The following is a 25475-nucleotide window of genomic DNA, read 5'->3' as shown; positions in this document are numbered from 1 at the left end:
CAGGCAGCTACTCTTTCTCTCTCTCATTAAGGAGGCTATTGTTAAAGTACCGTTCAGTTGTTAAACTGATTTTAAAGGGGTGCATTTTCCCCTTCTCCAGGGATCAGCACATTCCTTCTCATTTGCAGGGGCCATTCGTGTTGAGTCAAATCTGTGTATAAAAAATCCGTGTATAAATACGCTGGACCTGTACAGTAAAAACTGTGCTATCTGTTGCTTAAGCAGCAAATTCTGTTAACCCATGGTGGGCAGAGATGCCAGTTAAATGACTGAAGCAGTTTTAGAGAGGAAAATAAGAAGTTGTGCCTGCATGCACTTTATGACTAATTTTATTTTTCGGCCTGCCCTGTTTGCACACAGGTGACTCACTTGTTCATGCTCAGTCCCGGCTGTTAGCAGAGCCGTAGAAAAAAACCTGTATTACTATAATCCTTGATGCTGCATTAAAAAAAAAAATAGATGTTTAAATTGTGGTTCTATTGCTAATATTTAGAATTGAGGAGAGGGAGTTAGCCTATAATTGTTTCTAGGAAAAATGTCCTCACAACCATTAGCTCATGTGCCTTGAGATTGTTCAGCATCTCATAGGAACAATTCTGAAATTTCTTACCAGTTTGTGGTCTACATTCCCTCTAATGCATACAGTCTGTCTTAAGCATAACAAAGTGTCTTCATTTATAGAGAAATGTTAGGAACTTGTCAAACATAAGTTCTTGAAGCAACAATGTAATCTACAAACATGCATGCCTTTACATGCACATTGTCTTTAGATTTACTGTCTTTAGATTTAAAGTTTAGAATGTTCATTTTTTCTCTTTTAGATGGAGCAGCTATCGGATGAAGAGCTTGATCATGGAGCAGAAGAAGATAGTGACAAAGAAGATCAAGATCTGGACAAGATGTTTGGGGCTTGGCTTGGAGAGCTAGACAAACTCACACAGGTTAAAGTCACTACATCCTGCTTTTCTACGCAGAAATACATTTCAAGTAGCATGCTATAATATAGCATGTTGTATAAAATATAAACATGCTTTTAAAAATCAAGAAAACGGTATAAAAGCAGCATAAAGCTGCATTGTATGCCTGTCCCTTTCATCAGTGAGCAATACCTTTGAGGCTAATGGACCCGAGAGCATGGCTACTGGGAAGCAGTCTTGATACTTGAGCTGGTTCACAGTGGTTGTCCTTGCGATAACTTGGTCCCAAACTATTAAGCAATTTAAAAATTAATACCTGCCCTATAAGTTGAACTTGAAAATGAATAACCAACATACTGTAGTTAACCAGGAATTAAAGTAATATGATCCAGTCTTTGCATACCAATCAGTATTCTATCAGTGTTTTCTATCAGTTGCGGTTTTTGAACTATCTTTAAGGCAACCCCACACAGAGAACATTATAAGGCTCTGTGCATTCTGCAGCAAATGGAATTGCCTGTTTCTCACTCAATAGGGTGTATTTGTTTGCCATTGACAGAATGAATCTATTCAGCAGGGAGGGAGGTTTGCACTGGAGAGGTTGTGATGTGATGCAATTCCTCACAATGTTAATGAAAGGTGGCAGACCTTTCAGTTGTCATATTTTATTTATTAAAAGTACTTTCACCTTTCTACGTACTAAAGTATAGGAACTCAGTGTAACTTAAACGTTTAAAAAAATTGCATAGACATACATTAAAATGAATAAAATAGCAATTAAAAATTAAAACCTGCATTAGACATTTGTTGCAAAACCACATTTTGCTGCGTGATGTATTGATTTGTTTTTAATTTTATTGTATTACATAAACAGAACAAAGCAAAAACAAAAAAAGATACATGCTTATGAGTTACTTTAAAAAAAGAGGGGGAAAATATTTATACATATATACGACCCGAGTATCTACATATCAGCACTTCATGCGGTTTATGTTATTATATCAAGGAATGGCCTCCAGATATCCTCAAATAAATCCATACGTAGTTGACGCTGATATGCCATTCGCTTGAATACTGACAAATGTAAAATATTGTTTGTCCATTGGGCATATGTAGGTGGGCATCTCTCCTTCCAATAAAGTAATATAAGTCTTTTTGCTTCTGTGAGGGTGCAGAGAGTCCATTTCAATTATCCAGGTGTGAGTCTCCAGATAACGGGTAGATAATTAAGAATTACATATGTATCTGTAAAAATTAAAGTTTGCTGTAGCACTGTCTTTATAATAATTATTTCATCCCAAAAGCTTATAATAACAGGACATGCCCACAACATATGTATAAGTGTAGCATTCAAACTCGAGTATCTCCAACATCTAGATTCCTTGCTAAGTCCTTTAAGTAATAGCCTCTGTGGTGTCCAATATATTCTAAAGAGTATTTTTTGCTGTATTAGGCATAATTTGAGATCTCTAGATATTGCATGTATATTCTTAAGTACTGCATCCCACTGCTCACCCAGGAGCAATTCCAATTCAGAGTTCCATTTAATTTGGAGCTGCATGATGTATTAATATTGCATCACAGCAAGTTTATTGCTTCTGATGAATGAACAGAAAAACTTGTAAAAAGAGAACCAAGATAATACCTATTGCTAAATTATTGTATTAAGGATGGAAAATACTGTTTTGCTGAGTGGGTAAAGCAGTGATTCTCAAACCTTTAGCACCAGAACCCACTTTTTAGAATGAGAATCTGTCAGGACCCACTGGAACCGATATCGTGACCAGAAGTGGCATCATCAAGCAGGAAAATTTTTAACAATCCTAGGCTGCAATCCTGCTCACTCGTACCCAGGAGTAAGCCCCACTGACTATCACAGTGAAAAGTACAGATCTGTAACATTTCCCCAAATGCAGTCACATACCACGGTAGCATCAAGTCTAATATATTAAAAATAAAATATTGAAATGACTGGGGACAAACCTGAAATTGGCTTGTGACCCGCCTGGTGTGTCCTGACCCACAGTTTGAGAAACACTGGGGTAAAGAATAAATTTTTTCTACATCTTGCATTCTATCAAAAATCTGAATGCCTAGTGTTGCCATACAACAAAGGTTCTCAAATTGGTGTGTCATGATGCCCCAGCTTGAGAAGCTCTGTCTTGGTCCCTTTAAGGGTGGGGAGGGGGGAATGCAGCAATGCGATCCCCAGGGGTGACAGGGGCTTCATTTTACTTACCAGTATTGGCAGTGCCCTTCCGGGAGGGGCATAAAGAGCTCACAGAAGCCTCTGCAGGACTCCCAAACCCTCAGAAAATCAAAAAATATCTATTGTGACTCACTTCCGGTTTTTTAATTGTTAAACTGGAAGTGGGTCACAATGTTATCCTGGGGATTGCGTCACTCTATTCCCTCCTCCCCCGCAAGGACTTATGGTGGTTTCCAAACTCCTGGAGAGTTTGGGAACTGCTGCTGTACACTAATGATAGCTCTATAGAACCCAAAATCAGCTTGCATATGAACATGCTTATTTTAAGAATATAATGTATAGTTGCTTTTGGGACCACTGCCTGGTGGTGAACATTGCTCTTTCATACAGCGTATGAGTTGTAAAGTTCAGAAGCAACAAGGAGTAAGGTTGTACAGAAACTCTATAATAGGTAAACATTTTTATACTTATAAAAATTTATATATGTGGAACTGTAATAGTTGAGGTCTTAAGTATATTGATCTGATACATGTAATGATACTTATTAATGTTCTGTTTTATAGTTTGTCTATAAAAACTCATTTACAGTAAGTCTGTAAGCTTTTGTTCTTTGGGCAATTTTTTAAAATGTCCTCGAAAATAGTGATGACTATCAAGTCTTAAAGAATATAATTTTTATACAGTGGAAAGCTGCATTTGGATACATATTCTAATTTATATTTATAATTTTTATGCTGTTGCACATATAAAATTACTCAGCAGTTTGCAAATTAAAAATAGGATCTGCACAGCTAGCAACAAAACTGTACAACAATCAACTAAAACAAAGAACAATAAAACACTTATGTCATGCATGTATGCAGGAGTGGGTTGCTTCCCTTACTTGCATTCTGAATTTCATGACTTATTTTTTTAAATTCAGACATTACAGGTCGGGAGCTGTATTAACCCACCTGGGCCAGCAGGAGACCTGTTGGAGTAATAGTAGTAGATTTTGGCCATCAGACCTGGACTTTCTACATTGCTTTGAAGACTGTTCTCATCTGGAGTATGCATTTGAATTTGGTCTGGTTTCTCTTTTAAAATCTGTTTACAGTCCATTTGTTAAATGAACAAACTGTCACAGGTTAGTTCTGATTGGAAAAAGCGAAACTATTCCCTTGAAGTTCCAGCTTCTTATAGTAGCTAACCTAGCCTTTCCTTAAGATGAAATTTGCAGAGGATTTCTTCAGAAGATTTCACATGCTGGGGGCTGAGGTGAGCACCCCACTTCCTGGTACTGGGGTTATGTTGTTCCTCTCTTCTTGGTTTAGAAGGCTATTTTGAATCTTAGTAACTATTACACATTTTTTACTGGCAGCAACTGTTCATTAGAGAAATATGTACTTTTTAAAGATTTAAACAGTGCAAAAGCAAACATTTGCTCGTGTTTGAAAATTATCATTTATATTGAAAGCAAACCATAATTTTGATAATCTTGCTTGTTTTTCCACAATACCTTTATTTAGAGTTTGGATACAGACAAGCCCATGGAGCCAGTAAAGAGGTCACCTCTTCGCCAGGATACCAATATCGCCAATTTATCCTATCGTTTTTCAATGTACAATTTGAATGGTAAGAAAGATTAATAAAACAAGTTTAAAATAGAATACTAACACAGAAACACTTATTTTTCATGGTGGTTGAGTGTGAAAATATGTAATATAAACATAATTTATTAGTTAAAGCAAATTTTAATTTACGAAATCCATTTGGATATAAACAAAGAGAAAAGCTCTTGTTCTTGAATTATTCGTATCTTGAACTTGGAATGAAGGCAGATTGACCTAAATGCTATTTCTTGGGAGTCGGAATCCTGTCTCAAAAGTTATAACACATGAAAAATAGTAGTATACTTCTTGTGGTGACTGTGAATGAGACAAAATGTAACACAAACTGATCATTAGATGAAGGGATAGATTGTAAGTCAAATTCTAATTTTGAATAACAGACAAAAGTAACACATATGACTGCCTATCTGATGCAATAAGAACATAAGAACAGCCCCACTGGATCAGGCCATAGGCCCATCTAGTCCAGCTTCCTGTATCTCACAGCGGCCCACCAAATGCCCCAGGGAGCACACCAGATAACAAGAGACCTCATCCTGGTGCCCTCCCTTGCATCTGGCATTCTGACATATTTATGTTTAACATAATATATATATTAATGTTAAATATTATAATGTTAAATATTATAATGTTATAATGTTACATATAATGTTTAACAACAACTTCAGAATCATGAAATGTCAATTGATTGGTTCCAGAGATTTAAAAAAAGGCAGAATAAAATTATAAGTAATAAGAAATAGCAGTTCACTGTTTAGTATAAGAATATGTTCTAGAAAACAGTTCCTAAACTAGATATTTAATTAATTGTATTCTAAAAGCAGCAGTGATCTTGCTTCTAAACAGAAAGAACTGACATTAAAATGACATAATCAGATAGTGGTTCATTAAACAAGAAAATTTCCTGTAGATATTTTTTATTTTGTGTAATTGAAGCACACAGTGACACATTCTAGTGGACATTTTTAAAGACAGGATCTATCCAGGTTAAAGTATTGTTTTGAAATAGGAGAGAGAACAAAAAAATTAACTGAGGTACTTAGAAACACTTCAAACTACACATATTAATTATGTCTATAACTATATCTAATGATTTATACGTTTCCTTTAATTCTTTGACTATGGTTTACAAACTGTGTTCTGGGGATCTTTAGGAGTCCTCACATCTGGGTTTTCTCAATAAGAAAATCGGTGTTGGTGAAATGACAGCTTATTCACTGCTATACATATTCTGTTGCAATTCATAGCTACAGTGGAGCGTTGCATATGTTCTAGGCATATACAGTACTTGGCTGATGTCAGTGAGGCCCAGCAGGCCTGGCCAGTGAACCAAATGTCCACTATAGAACTTGCCCTGGAATTTTCTGCAATGAGTAGGATTTTTGTGGCCATCAGTCAGGGGTACTTCAACTAATCAATTCTGAAATTGTAAAAAATGTCCAAATTGTTGTCATTTAATGCAGCCTAGGTGCCCAAAGAGTTGCTTGTTTAACACAATGATAGAATTTCAGTTGTTGATAATAATCCTGTTGTTCATTGCAGAAGCCCTGAATCAGGGAGAGACTGTAGATCTTGATGCTCTCATGGCAGATCTTTGTTCCATAGAGCAGGAGCTCAGCAGCATTGGTTCACAGTCTGCAAATAGTACATCAATGAAACGCTTTGCCACAGAGGGAAAAATGGCTCAGAAACCACCTGGTAGTAGCCGAATTGCTGCTAAACATAGTAGTATGAAAGGATTGTCCTCTTCATCATCTAGCCGAGTAACTAAGCCTTCACATGCTATCTTTTCTCTGGATGATATTACTGCACAATTAGAAAAGGCCTCTCTGAGTATGGATGAAGCAGCTCAACAGCCTATGATTGAAGATAGCAAGCCTATAGTTACTACCCAGCATAGGAGAACAGCATCAGCAGGTACTGTGAGTGATGCTGAAGTTCGTTCTATCAGTAATTCCTCCCGCTCCAGCATCACATCTGCAGCCTCCAGCATGGACTCGCTCGATATTGATAAGGTGACAAGACCTCAGGAATTGGATTTGACACAGCAAGGGCCACCAGTAAGTGAGGTATAGTATGGTGCATTTTTCATAATAATTCATGTCTTTAAAATGTAGCTTATAAGTCAACCACATCACCTTGTGTAAAATGTACATTTTATAGACATAGTAAGTTGTATCCAAACTGTGCCTTTGCTCATTCTTTCTAGCTTGCACAAAGGGTGTGCATGTGTTTTTTGCCTATTTTCTCTCTCTTCTCCAGCCCCCTTCACGCTCTGAAGATCTGCTTTTTGAAGGAATGGGGAATTGATGAAAAGCATTCTCCCCTCCCCTTATGCAAACACTAGATGGTGTGAGTATAAAATTAACATTTGGATACAACTCCCAAAATCATGGGATAAAACAGCATTCTTGAACGTTGCCTAGAGAATGTAGGCAATGTACGTTCTTTTTGTAACATCTTGTTTACTTCTTTACAGTATGCTCAGAAGTACTAAAGCACTTGTTTAAATGTGCAAAGGTGGATAGAACAGTGAATAGGTGGCAGAATTTTTATATAAATTCTTTGGGCAGGATTATTCATTTAATGTGTAACCTTATAACAGTCCTGCTTATCTGCTTGCATGGGCAAGGACTTGGATAAGGACTCCCATTCCTCTGTGCTCTGAAACTTCTTTGAGATAAGCATATTTTAGACTTGCTCACACTTGTGAAGTTTGAATTTCTAGAATACGTGCACTGCATTGCATTTGGAGTGCAGTGAAGCTTTTGACATAGCCTGAGCTGGTGTGATGGCAGAGACATTGCAACTACTTTGCTCTCTGAGTAATATAGGGTTCATGGACTAGATTCTGTGAGAAGGGACAGTCATTTGTTTATCTGAGATTAAAGCCTCATGCAGCTGTGTGGGGTAGATGAAGGATTGGGAAACTGACTGTGAGGAACCCTTAGAAGATAAGGGGAACAGGAAGAGAATTCAGAGGAGGGATTGCTGAAGGAAAGGACAGAGTAAAAATCTGGGATAAGGACAGATGAAAAAGCCAAACCCCTGAGGAAAATCGTAGTGACAGAAGAGGATCAAGGATTGCCAAGCCTGGAGCATGGGTCTCATGTGCTTTTAAAAATTGCAAAAGAGAAGAGTTATGTTGGCTATTATTTCTAACATCACTTCAACATTATTGACCTTACAATCTGAAGGAGGCCATTTCACATATTGATTTGAACTCACCATCAGTTATTGGGCAGCAGGCATCTAGTATAGAAAATTTCCAGACTTCCTCAGTGTTACAATGCATGTCTTTAGGAAATGTCTCAAATGTTAATTGAGGCTATCTTCTGGCTCTTGATTCCTCTAAGCTACTTTTTCCTATAACTTAACTTACGTCCGTTCCGTGGGCACTGCTATAGCCTTCATAAAAGTAGACTGCAGTCCTATGCACACTTCCCTGGGAGTAGGTCCCATGGAATTTAACAGGGCTGACTTTTGAGTAGGCGTGCCTAGGACTGTGCTGTTAATCATCCATGTTTTTTAATATGGGAGAATATCAAGACATTTTGTTGGCAACCTTCAGTCTCAAAAGACTATGGTATCGTGCTCTGAAAGGTGGTTCTGGAATAGCATCTAGTGTGGCTGAAAAGGCCAAGACAAGAAGACAGAAGAAGAAGAAATCAAGACAGAAGTCTTTGAAAGCCCATTTTGAGGGAATTCTCGTGTCACGTTAATTCACACACACTTCAAATTTTCCACTTCAAGTGGGTGCTCCAGTAGGTATGCACAGTGTTGTCACCTGGCCCTCTGCATATCCAATATACAAACAGAACCTTAATATTTCTAAAGTAATCCTTCCATGATGCAGGTCTGACTGTTATATCCATCACATTGATTCACTTTTATTCAGAAAGATTTTATTTGAGGTGTTGGCAGCAGTGCTGTTTATGTATAAGCTGTGTCCCTCCCGCTGTTTCCCCCCTCCCCAGCTTTCTAAACTGGTAGAATTTAAAATTTAGAGAACATTATGGAGAATTGCCCCATCATGGTTAAATTGCTCAATTTAACAGATCACCTCCAAATTACACAATTTCAGGTACCATCTGATTGTTTTTGGTACTACCTTCAAATTGTAGTTCCCTGAATACTTACACTTTTACCAGCTTGGATTTTTGGTAATGTAACACTTTTGTTCAATCTGTCTTTTATTCAAATGAAAACTTAGGGTAGCATCTTGACTTGTGCTTTCATAATTGGGAATGTTCTCTGTGAATTGAAGTCCTGCATGCTCAAGTGTCCCTTCTGTTCATGGAGGAAGCTCCCAACAGTGGAATTGCTGTCGGGATGCTACCTCTAAGTATTCCAGGTAAAGCAAAACCTGAGGAAAATCTGAGAGCCCTTGGTATTGGATAATTAAAGGGAAGAAAAAGGCATGGCTGGCTGGCAGCCTGTTATCTTTCATTTATATGTATGCTTTTGAAAGAAGGCTATACTTTAAGGAAGAAGGGAAACCGTAGAAAGGAGGTAGTAGAATAAAACAGTGTAATTCACGCATATCTTCCAAGTTGTCCAAGCACAATGCATGATAAAAAGATGATCAGCGATAAATGTGTGATCAGCAGTCATTGAGTCTTTAATATTCTCAATGGAGAGTTTAATGATCAATTCTAAAGATTTCCACTTAGTCCTCAGCATTTTCTTTGTTTGATATACAGACTAGCTGTGATTATTTACATTACCTGATAGAAGACATTTCATAGAAGGAGCTTCTGACTACAAAAGTGTTACGATGCTACTGTATGTGATTATTTGTGTACTACATTCTTCATCCAAACAGAACATAAACAACAAAGTCATGTGCTTTGAAAGTACAGTCGGATCCCTGTTGTTCAGTAGTAACTTGGGAAAATAAAATGGCTTCATTGTCTCTGCTGTATGATTAACTATTTTTATATTACTCTGAATTATGTTAACCCAGTTTGCTGAAAGTGATTAAGCAATATGCATCAGGAGAGGACTTTTTCCCCCCTCATTGGGTAAAAAGTAGAGCTGGCTCCTGCTCAAGTAGCAAGATCTAATCTAGTGTATTGATGACTGATTGTTGCAGTTTAGTACTGGTGTTGCTGTCTACCCAGAGTTCAGTACATGTTATCCAATCTCTAGTGAAAGTCCTATATGGAGAAAGCCTAACATAGATGCTTTACAGTCCAATCCTGAGCTGCCCAGAGCATAGGGCTGCTGCGGGATTTTGAGCGCAACTGGATAGCTGCTGCCAGCTCCTCGGGGGAAGGGGACAAATGTCCCCTTCCCAGGTAAGGGCAGGAGGTCTGGTCTAGAGGGTAGAGCCTCCATTTGCCTGAAGATTAACATCCACAAGGTCGCCAGTTCGAGGCCACCGGCACCGTGCGACCTTGAAGCAGCCGGCAAGCTGCAGCTGAGCTGTTCCATCTGCTCGGAGCGTGGGAGGATGGAGGCCAGAATGTTAAACCAGATTGGAGTGTAACATCTTGAATGTGGTGGTTCTTGAAAGAGAGAACCTTCTTTCAATTTGTAAAAATCCCTGCGTGGATTTAATAAGCCTGCCTGTGTAAACCGCCTTGAATAAAGTCTTGAATAAAGACCAAGAAAGGCGGTATATAAATACTGTATATTATTATATTATATTAAGGGAAGTAGGTCCGCAATGGGGCTACTAAATTCTACAGCAACCCTTGGGTTACTACAATTCTACAGCAACCCTCTGTGTTGGGCAATGGACCCGGCATGGAAGCTCAGGATCCGGTGCTCCACCAGTCCCGCTGGCCTCCCACCCTTCCCCCTCCCTCCAGCATATCTCCCCCCATGCTTCCACTCACTTCTCTGCTGTCCAGTGATCCGCTGGTGCTAGCCTAGCGCCAGCCGGCACTGAGCTAGTACCGGCACTGGACCAACATTGAGAACATGCTTTACAGCATGTTTGCAAGGCTCACTGCTGATGAAGCACCAGTGGTGCGAGCTCAGGTTTAGGCTCTTAGTCAAAAGACAAAGCTGAATTTCTTTGTAATCTTAGCTGAATGAAATGTGTTCTCCACTAGTAAGTAACAAAAACCCCTGAACTACAGACCATTTTTGCTCTTTTGTTCCCTTTTGTTAATTTTTTGACTAGAATTGAAACCCAGAATAAACTTTGGCTGCTTTAGTTTTATATCTTTGCCGTGCAAAGTCTTTTTCACAAGGCCCTATTAAGTTAATTGGCAGAGTTCTCCTGTGCCAAAAATACATGTATATGATGCTCAAAATTAGTCAGTCTATGCAAGTCTGTCTGTATGTATGTAGTATTTGTTCTGTTTGAATGTTGTATTCAGAATTGAATATGTGAAAAACTGGTAACTTCTGACATTTAGTAGTAGTAGTAATAGTATGGATCAGTAAGAAAGGGGGCATTGACAGAGAGTAATAGTCTTGTAAAGGGTGGAGGCACCATCTTTTTTTGCAGATGCATTTGGAGACTGAAGGGTCAACTCTATCGTAGGGGCTTGATGCTTGCTTCCCTCTTCCCTGACAGTCTCAGGAGTCCAAATTCTACTTTTGTCAGAGTCACAAAAACCAAGTTGTCAGGTTGTTTCCTATTTGATATCATCCTCTTGTGTCTGTGCATTTCAAAAAAAGGCAAACCTACGAAGCTGTTTCAGTGAGAATGGTGTTTGGTCAGTGACTGCTAGTTTAGGTCCTGGCACAGAGTTAAAAACCAAAGGAATCATTTCTCCTTCTCACAGAAATGATTTCTGGAATCATTTCTGGAATTTCTCACACTTTGAGTGCTTCTCTTGGTATTCAGGTGGTATTCAGGCAAAACATTTGTGTATGGATAGTCTTCTGTATTTTAATCTTTAATTTAAAAGCTACATTTTTAAAAAAAATGTGTGCAGTGCCTGCAACTGTCTTTTTAATTGTAGTTCAGTTTGTGTTCTTGCCTATTAATTTAGAAGTAAATTAGTAAAGAAATTTTGATGAGGTGTAATCTTGAAATACTACTTTTGTCTTGGAGCTTTGTTAGCAGCATAAATATCAGCTAGTGTCTGTTTCTGGAACAAAAGCAAAATCTCACTCTTCCATTGGAACAGCTCCAGTGAAATTATTCAAAGTATCTAATCAAGTCAAGTCAAGTCAACCTTTATTAGGCATAAACATTTAGTAGGTGAAGACTCTGTACTGGAACTGTAGAGTATCTAATCAACTTGCAATAATGGAGACTTATTTTCAGATGAAGGCTCATCATGTACAAAACACCAGTCCCATAATAGGCTATAACTGTAACATTACTAGTGGAGCTCTTCATTTGGAGGAAAATTTGTGATGATTTTTTTTTAATTCCCAAGAACAAGGCAGTATGTATTTAAAACGTATGCCTTTGCTCATACATCATTGTGCAATGTGTATTCTGGATCAGAGATTAATCCCCTTCCCAAAAGAACAGTTGATATTACTAGCAGATGTGGCTCACTAGTTCCTTTCTTACTTTTGGAGTTTGTTCTTAGTCAAGAACAGTGCAGATTATAGATGGGTACTAAAACATTTGTTTTAATACCTATCTATGAGGGCTAAAACACTATATACCTTTGTGTAAGGGTTAAAACACTATATTATTCAGTATGTTAACTCTTATTTGAAGTTAAGGCCAGTCTCTTGTAAAAGATACTAGAAAGATTGTATATGTTGCACCATATTTCAATCATTTTATATAACAGGTTGCTGGGGCAGTAATGCCAATCGGTTGTTCAGAAAGTGTAAGCCCTCAGTGTACCAAGTTTCAAGCATCCTGATAAAATTTCAGGAGACATGAGATACCTTTACTACTTTATAGTTGTTTAACATTTCCTTCCCCCTGCCTCTTGTTTAGCAACTCCTAGGCAGTGGATGTAAGGGGGCAAAATGGTCAAGGAATCTCAATGCATACAGCAGCTGCACTTGGTGTCCCTGCTTTGCTACTGGGCCAGAAGCAATTTATTGATGTCCACAATTGCTAATTCAGTAGCTGTAGCTTGATTGGCAAACAAAGCCATAGTTTGGCAGCATATATTAAGAATACTTTTTCACTGCTCACCCTCGGGAGTGTCAATATTGATTAATACTAGAATATAATAATAAATTAACTTTTCTTTAAAACAAAAATTGCATGCCTATCAACTGTATTAAGATATATACCATGTTAGTACAAATTATGCTGATTATGTATGTTTAAGGTAAAATATTTGTAAATTAACTGAAGTGTTGTAGCTCGCACAATTTCTGGTAAGGCACTCCGAAGCTCCTCTCTTCTCCCAAAGTTAATAGGGTCATGGGCATGATGCATTCTGGGGTGACATTGGGGGAAGGAAGGAGCTTCAAAGCAACTAGAAAGAGGCTGCAGTCAGCTTGGAAGGCTGCCTTCAGTACAGTTTCTCTGCACACCAGTAAGAACTATTTCTGCTTTATTTCTTCACTTTCCCTATCTTTTTAAATGGGGTCACCAGTATTCGTGGAATCCACAGGGCGATCCAGAACGGAACCCCCTCATATACCAGGCACTTGTATACATTTTAACTGAAAGCAAATTCCGTGAAAGGTTGCTTAAGAGGCTGCACAAACTTGATTTGGTTCACTGTTCTATCTTCATAGAGAATTTTAATACAAAATTGCTTATTAAAAATGGGTAAAGGAAGAAAATAGCTTTTTCTTGAAGATGATATGAAGTTAGCTCAGTGTGTCTGCAAAGGTGCTACATTGTGGTTGATTATTTTAATTTACTTTGTGATTCGACAGCAACTGTTACCCTGCACATGCCCGATCTTGTCTGATCTAGGAAGCTAAGCAGGGTCAGGCCTGGTTAGTACTTGGATGGGAGACCGCCTGGGAATACCGGGTGCTGTAGGCTTATACCATAGTCTTTCGAGACTGAAGGTTGCCAACCATTTTTGTGATTCATAATGCCGCTTCCTGCCCCTATCCTGCATGATAATAAACGGTTCCTTCACCTCTTTCCTTTCCCCTTCACCTCTTTCCTTTCCCCTTTCCCATTTTTTCCCTCTGACATTTTCACAGCATATTATTTCTGTGGAACGTTCCAGCAAGCAAGCCAGACGTCACATTGACTTTTTTGAAGAAGAGGCTGAATTGGCTCCTGTAAGTTAGTTGTGTGTGTGTGTGTGTGGCTCCTCCGTACACGGTGCATAGGAAAAGGGGTCTGCAGTGCTGATACTGTCATTACAAGCTTAATTTTCAAAGTGGTATTGTAGAGCATGCAGCATTTCCCATCCATCCTTAGAGCTAGGTCAAGCTAATTCTAATTCCAGTTAATCACCAGTTGTCTTTTTAAAAATCAGTGGGGTTGTGGTAACCAAATTTGGGGAGGTCCAAGTACTTCTACAATGAATCAGTATGGAGTTAAAGTTTATAAAGTTTGTGGCTTCTGATTGTAACAGAATCCTGCTTAGCAACAAATGCTTTGCCTTTCAGAGTGTTCATTTATGTTTCAGAGAACTGACATGGTACAGTCTTAGTGCCACATATTGTTTTTCTAAGGCAGAGTTGCACACACTGTGAATCAACAGTGGCTGGAAATCCATTAAGTGAAGGGAGTGAGAAGAATTAAAATTCTATCACTATCTATCCTTGGGCATGTCTATGGCAACATTCCAGAAGTTCTGTAGTAGGACTTAGTTGGCTTTGACTTGTAAATTGCATGTTGTAATTCAGAAATGCAGTGCATTTGGCCTGCAAATGAGCAAGATTTGAAGGGTAGCTTCTGCGGTCCTTTGATTTTCTAGTCTAGGGGCACAGAGCTGCAACTCTGTTCAAATATTCAGTAGCCAACTTCTTGTTTGTCACAATCTGAAATATAATACAAGCTATCAATCCTTGCAGTTCTTACTGCTTAGCCTTTTTTCAAGCTAGATCACTCAAGCTACTATGTGTGTGAATGTTTTCTGATGCAGATTAAATGAAGCAATTTTGTGAGAACAGTTCATTATTTGTTGTACAAGATTGCCATCTGCTGTCTAGAATGGTAATAACATTCTGTGTTACATTGAAAGGAGTAATAAAAGCATAATTTCTAAAATATTCTGCGTATTAGAGATTTTTACATTTGAAAAATTTCATTTTTTACTTTTAATATGTGTTCAGAACATTATTTAGTTGTATTTGCTGACATACAGGGTCTTATATCCCCTCAAGCCATCTTTCCCAACGCTGCCTGCCAAAAGTCCTGAGCCCCTGAAAAGCTGTTACTGAGGGTAATTTTTGGCATAGGGTGTGGGATGGGAGACTGCAGAAGAATAACCAGAAACATTTATTTATGTAATAAATAGCTGCATGGTGGACAAGGCTATTCACACTTGGCTTGTTCTGTCGTAGGTTGATAGGGGATAGTGGAGAGAAGCTCCAGTAGCAGAATTAGTCGCATGTCGTCTATGGCAGGATGGGTGTGTGGAAGCAGATTGCTAAATGCTATAGTTTCAAGTTGGCTATTTTTAAATTTTCTTTTAAACTTAAAGAGAACTGAAAGAGCTTGAATACTTTCAAGCTTCAAAAAGTTGTTCTGCATTGTGACTAACTGGCTTTTGATATGTTTGTTGATGGGGAAGATCTACTTTGTACTGGAAGGTAAGGAGGCTCCATGTCTCCTTGTTTATGGGTTCTTGCTTGAATTCTTACTAGGTTCAGCCATCAGAATCACTAACATCTGCATTCATTCCAGTGTCTCTGAGCCAGATGGTGGCTACCATCAACCCCAAGTATGGCTTTGTGGCTGAGCAAGGATGTAGATGTCCACAGTGGAGGGGAACCCCACTTGGTTACTTTTGTTCCAGGTGGAAGCAGTCAGGCAAAATCAGATCCAACTCTTTGTACTTCATTCTGTCATACAACACAGATGCTCAGAGGAGAGGTGGGATGCCCTCTGTGTGCCTGGGTAGTACTGTAGTATGAGACTTGCAGAGAAGAGGAGGCTACTGCAGGTGTAACAACTGTACAAAAATCTGTCTTTGCACTGGGAGGAAGGAAGTTGTGGTTGAGTGAGGCATAAGGCTAGCACAGGGGTCTCCAAACCCTGGCCCGGGGGCTAGATGCGACCCTCAGCAAGCCTCTATCCGGCCCATGGCCAACCTCTTGTCCCCTGAAAGCCTCTGGCCCCTGAAAGCCTCTGGCCCACTCAACTGAACCTGACCAGAACTGTGCTCTGATAATGCTTATGTATTAAATGTAGAATAATGAGATCAAGGGTAGGGGTGAGTCAAAAGTAGCTGCTGTTTTTCACAAATCTGCAGAAATGCTGTAGAACTACCAACTTGCCTATTTTTGGTTCTACTTTTGAAAAGGTTTGTTCATTTACATGGTGTCACTTGCTATTTGTCTCACCACACAGCCAAATCTTATTAGCTGTGTATTATTGTGATTTTATCTAATTGGTTGCACAGCCCAACACATATTTTGGTGTCTTAAAAGTTAGACCTGTTCTTGGATATATGCCGATTCAACTGGTCATCTTTACAGCAGCACCTAAGGTGGGTATGCCATATCTCTAGAACTGAAGTTGATATGGCCAAACTGATGCCATTTTTTTGAATTGGTGCCCCAAATAGATCCAAGATTAGAACTAATTTCTGAAGCACCGGAACAGATTTTTTTTGTTGTTGGGCAGAGTCATCAGTGATGGGATTTTGTTGAGGAGATGGAGAGAGAGAGAGAGAAAGAGAGCTAAGAAAAAGCTAAGAGAGAAAAAACCAGCAGATATAATGGCACCAAACAGGCTAAGAAAACAAATATTCTTAAATGAACTTCCACTCCACCAATATCACAAATTATCTATTAGGTTACAGGGCACGAAAGGTAAAATTAATGTTGACTTGGAAGATAGGACTAACAATGTTAACATTCCCTTCCACAGAAAAGTTCTTTGCTAGATTTTGGCAGGAGTAGAATTGAGTGGGTGTGTGATATATTGCACACTGCCAACCTTATGGTGGTTGTCTTTTTTAAAATTTCCACTTCTCATTTCCCAATTTTTAACTCTGTACTTGCAATGTCTTGGTAGTGGGAGAGACAGAGGAACTTGATAGGATGATCCTAACAAGTGTTTGCCCATGCTCAAGTCATCCTTTCTCCTTATACTTTTTTTTTTTTTTACAGAAGGATCATCTCATGCATTCTAGGTGAATCTTGATTGTTACTGAGCAAGGTCAACCTTCATACTTGTAGAGGTGTTAGCAGTGCAGCTTCTAGCCCACAGTGCACAGATGCGTACTACTGGCTTGCACCTTGCTGATGACAAACTCAACGGCAATTCAGAAGTTTTTAGTGAGATGTTTTGTGCGAGTCATCATATGTTTGAAAAATGTAGCTTGGTTGGTATAGTTGAAAACTGCATAGAAATGTGTTGCTTTTAATTTGAAGAAGCTTTGAATGGGAGATAAGGGCAGTGGTCTACATTAATATCGTTGATTGAAGTCCCTGGATTTGCTGGAGAACCCAGAATAGATTGTCTGCCTACACAATAGTTCATGGTCTCTCTGTAGTAATTTGTAATGAAGTTCTGTGCATGTGCAGAGCTGACCTTGGAAACTTCCAGAGTTGCTTTGAGTCTTCTGCCCCTATTGCTGAGCAGAGAGACCTTGTGCACATCATGTGCCTCGAGGATGGGAAGAACAGCAAGTCTCTCAGTTTATTTTTGACTGCAGCTGAAATAGCATCATGAGGAATGCTTCTCTTTTTGTCTTTCGTCTTTCAGATAAACATTAGCAGACTTGTACCTCAGTTTTCATCTTCATTATCTGTATTCTGTACCTTGTTAGTAGTTAGTCTTAAAAGGAAAACAAAAAAACTATTCCATCACAAAGGAAGGGGCATCCCTAACTTTTTGGGAGTGCCCTCGCACCAGCATGAGGTAGGGTCAGCTGATTGACATTGTTTCCTCTGTGCTGCACAAGGCTTGTCTCCTCTGTTTGGTAGAGTTATTTGTGAACCCTTGAATCTGTTATGAAATATTTTCTTGGCAGACAATGAACATCTTAGGTAGGTGCTCTGGAAGTCAGCCCTCACTTTTGCTACATCCTTGTAAGTGCCTTCTGTAATTTAGCCTCTTTCTCTACCACCACCAGAGGCTTTATTGAAGCAGATAGGTTTAGCATAAAAATCCTTGTAAGAGTGGTTGACTAAGGCAGTGCCCACAAGGAGCATGGCTAACACCATAAGTCTGACTCTAGGTGGGTTGTCAGAAGTGGGATCCCCTTAAAAAGAAGGAAATCATTCAGAAGTTTTCAGGAAGCCTTCTGGGTTCCCACAACATCAGTACCTTCTGTCTTTGTGGCTGAAGTGTCAATGCTGATGAAGACTCTAGTATCAGAGGTTGTCTCTGTTCAGAGACTGGGCCATGATACTATCTCACTCCCCACCAAGATGGGCTCTGAAGATGTCATTGCTCAGCTTCTCCCCTGGATCAGACATGGTTGTGGCCTTCACTATTTATGAGGGGACAATTACTGAACCATCACAATGTTCATTCTCTTCTAGAGGCCAAAGATATTGTGGATCCCAAGCTTGGGACTATGACTAGTCTTAAAGTTGAAACCCAGTTACCACCAGACTTACAGATCTTCACAACAGTGGTTGTAATGAAGTCCAAGAGCCTTGCATTATTGCTGTCATTGGGATTTGATTTAGAGATATTCAGAGTATCTACACTCTGCCTGCCTATATCACCATCATAGATTTTCACTGGCCTGGTCCAGTGTAATATGGATATCAGTGCTGCTGCATCACCAGTCATCACACTTGTATGATATTATGTGGCAAGAGAGCCACAATCAGCTACCTTGTCTGTGCCACCTTTAGAGACAACCAGTACTATTCAACATCACATGGTACCCATCTTGATGCTGACTCAGCTTTCAATTTTGAGTGCAGTACCAATTGCTGTTCCACCTCCTATAATGCTCATTGGTGTTGGCACTGCCCGTTTTGAAATTGGTGGTCCCTGTGTGACATTATTTGTTCTCCCATCAGTGCCAGCAGCTCCTCTCATTTTTTCTTCCTCAGTCAGCTTTGGAAATCAGATCCAGAGGCGGAAAATGTACCTTCAGAGCATCTGCCTCACCATCAGGCAGAAAATGAGAAGTTGATTTGTCCTATAGAGGACCTCAAATTATGTAATGTAACCATCATTGTCAGCATGAAGTGCCAACATTGAATGCTGTGTATTGATGTCCAGTACCCAACTTTATGCAAGCAGATGCTTCTATATTTAGTAGTCTTGCCTGTGCTTCCTGTCGTTTCTTGAATGCTAGCCCAACAATACACTGTTGAAACAAACTGTTGAAGGATGGCCACAGAATCAACGCCTTCCAGTTTGAAGTCATCCCCCAGCAGTGTTTCAACAGTGTATTGTTAGGCTGGCATTCAAGAAAGGACAGGAAGCACAAATAAGACTACTAAGTGTAGAAGTGTCTGCTTGAATATGGTAGAGAAACTACCGATCAGCACTGTAATTTCTTCAGAAAAGGGGTTCATCTTCTAAAAGCACAGCCAGTTTCATTGCTCTTGGAAGGCATACATGACTGTAGCCTTCCTCCCTTGTTCCAGGCACTAAGTTGTACATTGAAGCCTTGCCTTTTGATGGGGAGTCCATATTCATTGCTCTTCTTCCTCAGGGCCTAACCCAATTGCCCCTGCCTTCTAAGTGTTTGATTCATGAACTGCCTTTCTCTGTGTCCCCAGTTGAGTGTATCCCAGCAATGACCACCTCCCTATAGACAGGATACACAGAGCTCCTAGCCAGCATGGCCCAAGGAGTGGGGTCCCAACCAGAGGTTGGGCTGGGAAGACCATGTCCTCTCCTTGTCGGGCATCCTTCTCCCCTCCCAACTTCATCTGCAGTTCTTTATCTACCCTGGCTTCCTGAGTTCATTTAGGCTCAACTGATGAGCGAGATTGACTGGCTACCTCTTATCCCCAGCTGTGGCCCTGGTCAGCCTGCCAGAATCGCTGAATGTTGCTGAGCCAAGCAATCCCTCTCTGGAGGTGAGGGGCCTTATTCAGGGTAGGTCGGTGGAACTCCCATTTCCTCACACCTACGAAGCAGGGCATCTATAGTTTTTGCAGATGGTTATCTGTGCAGACCACTGACTGTTCCCTATGCAGATCTGACTCTGCTGGATCTCTCCTCAAATGCTACAATTTCAACTTATGAGGCATACTCAAAGGAACTGGGGTTGGACATATTTTCCCCATCTTTAAGGGACACTGTGCTCATCACTTGAGAGCTGGGGCAGAATGCTAGGCTAAGTCCTGTAAGCTTCCAAAATTGGTCCTGTGCATGCATGCACAAGTGTCCACTGCAGGTGTCTGCACAGATGACCACTCTAATAACAATGGTTACAGGTAAGCAACCTGTCCTCCTTTAATACTACTTATAGAATTGCCAGCTCATAGTTCACAAAATCAACAAGAATTTTATTTACGCTGGTTTTATCAAATGTTGCCCAGATGTACAAAGAAGTAATACAGAATATCGTGACTACTCACTTTCCTATTTTCAGATTAAAATACATCCAGAATTACTGTACTGACTTTCTTTTGACTTAATTTCTTTCTTTTCTTTTTCTTTCTGCATAAGCACTCCTATTTGGACAGGGAAACCTCCCTCCTTCTGAGAAACATTGCAGGAAAGCCTTCCCATTTGCTGACCAAGGTGATACTACTACTATCCACCTGCATGTGACTATTTCCTTGTAGATAGAATGGCGTTCCTGGTTTTTGTGTATTTGTCTGTAAACTTGGACTTTTTCTCACTAGCTTTTGTATTTGCAAGAATGACTTTTTCTCTGGCCAGAGGGGAAACAGGCTTTACTTAAAATATGCTTGGATGGGGAAGTCTGAAAATTGTTCAGATGTCCTTTCCTAAAATAAGATATCCCAGATGTATCCACAGAACAGCAGGCCTTGTTGTGGTGATCACTGACCCTTTCTCCATTTGCCAGAAATCAGTAACATGAATACTCGGAAAATACCAAACTTGCTTTGTGCTACAATAAAAATTCAAATTGCTACTTTTGATTTTTTGCTCTTATAATATCCTTGAGTAGAGCATTCCTGGAAGCTTGCTATTGGCAGGCATGTTCATAATCTGTACTTCTGTCCCGCCAAAGAAAATGAATACCATTCCTATATCCAGGCTAAATTACTGAAAGTAGTGCCATTCAGGAAATCATATTTGCTGCATTTACATTTTTAACCTCTATATTTGAATGTTTGCAAAAGTTTGGTAGTATGGTAAAAAAAACGTAAGTGGCAGGGGAACATGAATGAGCTCCACAAATAAGGAGTGGTAACCTTGCAGCCATTCCCCAAGCACTGAACAAAATAACTTCTCATCATTTGCTGCCTTCCCCTTTTGAAAATGAAATCCACCACTGTGTTGGGTTTCCTTTTTTGTTAAACCAGAATAAAATTTGCATTTATTAAATCAAAATCTGATGTAATCCTGAATTGGCATATAATACCATATGCCAAATACAATGCAAAACTTACATATAGAATTGCAGAAGGCAAACATTGAACTAGAATCTAGATTTACATATTTTTAAAGGAATGATACCTATTGATAAATAGGAGACTGTAATACGTACTTCCATATTTCTTTTGTTATGAATACTCTATATCAATGGTGCTCAAAGTGGTGGGTCACAACCAACCATTGGAACAAAAAATGGGTCATTTCCCGTTAAGGGGAGTGACCCAGGGATGGATGTCACCACGGCAATCACAATGCCCTGGGCACCCAGAGTCTTGGAGCCCCCTCTGTGGGTCTCCACCAAGCTTTGTTTTGCGCAGATCTGCAGGTCGAGACAACTACCGGTAAACCTGTGCAGAGGTGGCTGTGGGCCTCCCAGACCCTTTCCAAGGCTAGCAGACCCCCTCAGGTAGAACGGCAAGACTGTGGGTGCCTGCAGCGTCGCGATCATTGCAGCACCGCCGGGGCGCATCCCCCCTCCAAGTCCCCACCCCTGCAAACACTTGCAGTCAGTTCTTGAACTCCCATTGAGTTTGAGAACCACTGAGCAATATGGAAAACTAATTTCTGTGCTGCTGTTAGTTAGTAGGCGGAATCTGTTAATGGGGACAATGTACAAATCATTTAAACAGCAGAAAGTAGATGAAGGCAACCACAGAACATTCTCACTAATTAAGTGAAAACTTCTGCTTACTTTTTGGTGAAACCTTGGGCTCTTCTGTTAAGAAGCTAGTAGTACCTGGAACTCAGCTGAGTTGGTGGTTTTGCCAGTTGAAAAATGCCCCTGGTTAGGGCATGGTTGATGCCTTGTTACTTTACCAGGTTTCCCTGATACTAGCTGGAAGGATGGAGAAAACCAAATTAACAATATAATAATGAATATTCTTGATTATGGTTAGACTTGGATTTGCAAGAGAAGCTTCCTTTATACATTAACATAAGCAGAACAAAAAAAATGCCTTTGCTTTAAAAGCGGAGTGATGTTTTGGTAGCCTCAAGCTGAAACTGAGTTTGCAATGTAGTGATTAAGCGTTTAAAGTTAGCAAAGGCACTAAAGTGGTGGTAAGGGTATTAATATTCATTCAGCAAAGACATTAACAGCACAATCATATACATGCTTACTCAGAAATAAGTCCCACTTTGTTGGGTGGGGCTTCTTCTCTAGTAAGTGTGAATGAGATTGCAGTCAAAGTGGCTTCCATAGCAAAAAGAATGAGAAGGTATCTTACATGGGAGACACCAGTGACAGCTACAAGGAGGTTGAATAGGGACAGTTGATATTGTGATGAATTTAAGAATCAATTGTTTTTAAAAGTTGTCTCTTTGAAAAGTATGGATATTTGCAGATCTAGAAAGTTTTGCACTGGTTTTTTGAGCCAACTGTGTTCTGAATAATTTCCTGACATTTGATTGATCTTATCAGAGTGCAGTTCCAGCAGTCAAACTGCTTGGATATACCGTAGTGCAGGGGTGTCCAAACTTTCTGGTGGGAGGGCCACATCTTTTCTCTCACACTGTATTGGGGGCCGGGGGAAAAAAAGTAATTTACATTTCAAATTTGAATAAATTTACATAAATGAATATATTAGAGATGAAACTTACATGAATGAATGAAGGTCTTGCAGTAGCTCAAGGCCTAGTGCAAAGCAAGGCTGAACCTTCCTTAGCTGCTGCTGCATCATAGATATGAAACAGCAAGCATTGGAGGGAGCCCTCATCCCATAGCTCACGCAAGAGATCAAACAGTCGCCCTCATGCTCAGAGCAGTTGTGACGGGCCAGCACAGGCTCCAGCAAGTCTCTGGAGGGCCAGAGGCTCATTGGAAACTGAGGGCTCCCCACTGGCCGGTTTCAGAATCATCAAGGGCCGCAAATGACCCCCAGGCCAGAGTTTGGGCACCCCTGCCGTAGTGAATCAAGTCAACAATTATTTTCAGCATGGGTAAAAGCAAACTGTGCTGATTCTGTTCATTGAGAGAATTCATGGAGATATTATTTGACCTTTGCACTTGAGCTTTCAAAATACGTTTAACTAGAAATCTAATCCTTATTAGCATTCATGTATTTTAAAAGTATAAGTAATGAGTAGGGGCAGACTAAAATGGTGAAAATGAATAAAGCACATATATACCACTATTATGACCATTAAACCTGATGAAAATGTTTAAAATTGATTAAAATGTTAATTTGGAATAAAAACAAATGACACTGCTTTCACCAATTTTTATTTTTGGATAACACTGACATCCCCGAAAAAGTAAAACTATTTTAGACTGCCTCTAGTGATGAGTTCAACATACTCTTTAGTTGACACCCCATTATAAAATGTGGTGTAAAAAGAAGAGTTTAGATTAAACATGGCATCAAAAATGGTGAGGGGAGCTCGTGGGAAGCCCAGAAATAGAAGAGACAATATTCCAAAAAGAGAGACTAGTGAGAATTGGTGCCTTCTGCAAGTATGTGTATCAGAACTGGTCTCTAGTGACAGCAGAGATTTCCTAGTAGTGGTTTAATATTTCATTATACATGTCATACAGTATTTGTGTGTGAATATTTTATAACTACTTGAATGAATCAAATCAGTACAGGCGGATTTATTAGCATTGTTACTCAAACTTTCCCAATTGCCTGAGGCACCTAAAACCATCATAACCACCCAAACCATAGCTAACAGAACAAAATGCATTCTCCTCCAATAGCTCCATAATAGGTAGCTTGAATAAATAGGATGTACAGTACAAAGATCCTTCTATTTTAACAAAGAGGCGTTTCCCTTTTTTCGTTGGCTGTTCATTCCAAAACCTGAGGGTGGTTGTGGAAAAGGCCTTGCTTGTCTCTGGTTGTCTTTGGACTACACACCTCTCTGAGGTATACAAGCCCTGATGCCATTACCTATTTCTAAGATCAAAATTGATACCTTGCATTGGGCCTAGAAGCAAATTGGTAGCCAATGCAACTGTTACAATTCTGGTTGAATAGAATCTTGCCGTTACAGTAAAGGGTAGCCGTTGCATATGAACTGCAGCTTCTGAACAATCTTGCAGTGTAAAGAATATTGCAGTTAAGATACAAAAACATGGGTGATGGGTTGTGTCTCTACTTTCTAGAATAGGGTTTAGTTGGTGTATCAGTGTAATTGATAAATGGCATTCCTGGCTTTCACCATGGCCGTACATTTTCAGTAGTAAATTTGAGTTCTCAAGGATACTCCTCCCAACACAAAAAAGACCCTTTTTAATATGCCCTCCCAAAACCCTGCACATGCTTGTCCAGATAGTTAAATCTATTCCATCACATAACCTGATTTCCCTGCCAACAGCAGATCTGTCCCAATGAGATTCAACTTTTGCCTAATGTTTGAGCTACCTGTGCTAGCACTTTGGTTAGAGTCTTACTGCTAGTTCACGCATCAATAAAAGGTTTAAACTCTGAGCCTACTACTTTATGCAGTCATAAGCTGAAAATGCAATTTAAACTGTAATGCTGCAGTCATCACTTGTTTACCTGGTAGTAAGTCTTATTAAACTAAATTTCACTTAATTTTGAGTAGAAATACATAGGGTTGCATTGTTAATATATTTGCAGTATAGAGACTAATTATTTGCGTGGGTTCCAAGCACTCACTGGTGGATGGCAAAAAAACGCACTGTAGCAAATCAATTAAAAAACAAAGTTTTTTTGCTCCAGTGATTGAAAAACAGCCTTGCTGACCTTTTGACTCTAAGATAAGAGTCATTAAGAAGACAATCCATCAATCAGTTCTCCTCCAAAGCTTCACTCAGCCCCTCCCTTCACCAATGCAAAGGTGCTCAGGGGGAAGGGAGGGGCCGCAGGAGAGAGGATTGATAGATTGTCAGCCAGCTGCCCCCCCCTCTCTCTCTCATTAAGGAGGCTGTTGTTAAAGGACTGTTCAGTTTTTTAAACTGATTTTAAAGGGGTGCATTTTCCCCTTCTCTAGGGATCAGCACATTCCTTCTCATTTGCAGGGGCCATTCGTGTTGAGTCAAATCCGTGTATAAATAGGCTGGACCTGTAATCAATATTGATTAAATTGTCTTAAAATCAGAAACATTCATGCTTTCTACTGACACTATTAAATTTTTCCTGGATCATTGAAAGCCATCCCAAGGAAAATACCATGTCTACCTGGAATTTAGATATGTTTATTAAAGTACCATTATACCATATTAAATGTACAGAGTTGACGAAATATTTGATTGCCCTTTA

General features: G+C 39.6%; 2 protein-coding genes and 1 pseudogene across 2 annotated transcripts in view; 2 read left to right on the top strand and 1 right to left on the bottom strand.

The window, feature by feature from the left end:
- Window positions 1–25475, top strand: part of RAPH1 (Ras association (RalGDS/AF-6) and pleckstrin homology domains 1) — a 98568-nt gene that overhangs the window by 45248 nt on the left and 27845 nt on the right. The window contains exons 2-4 of the mRNA XM_066622730.1: window positions 822–941; window positions 4635–4740; window positions 6279–6805. Of these exons, the coding sequence (XP_066478827.1) occupies window positions 822–941; window positions 4635–4740; window positions 6279–6805 (753 nt within the window). The remainder of the gene's footprint in view (window positions 1–821; window positions 942–4634; window positions 4741–6278; window positions 6806–25475) is intronic.
- LOC136637296 (5S ribosomal RNA) lies at window positions 13498–13617 on the top strand (annotated as a pseudogene).
- The window catches only part of ABI2 (abl interactor 2), a 109792-nt gene continuing 106326 nt past the window's right edge, over window positions 22010–25475 (bottom strand). The window contains exon 10 of the mRNA XM_066622747.1: window positions 22010–22087. Within this exon, the coding sequence (XP_066478844.1) occupies window positions 22065–22087 (23 nt within the window). The 3' untranslated portion in view covers window positions 22010–22064. The remainder of the gene's footprint in view (window positions 22088–25475) is intronic.

Source organism: Tiliqua scincoides, chromosome 1, assembly GCF_035046505.1.
Source record: "Tiliqua scincoides isolate rTilSci1 chromosome 1, rTilSci1.hap2, whole genome shotgun sequence".
NCBI lineage: Eukaryota > Metazoa > Chordata > Lepidosauria > Squamata > Scincidae > Tiliqua > Tiliqua scincoides.
The sequence above is the reverse complement of the archived record's forward strand: the minus strand, read 5'-3'. Positions and strand labels throughout refer to the sequence as shown.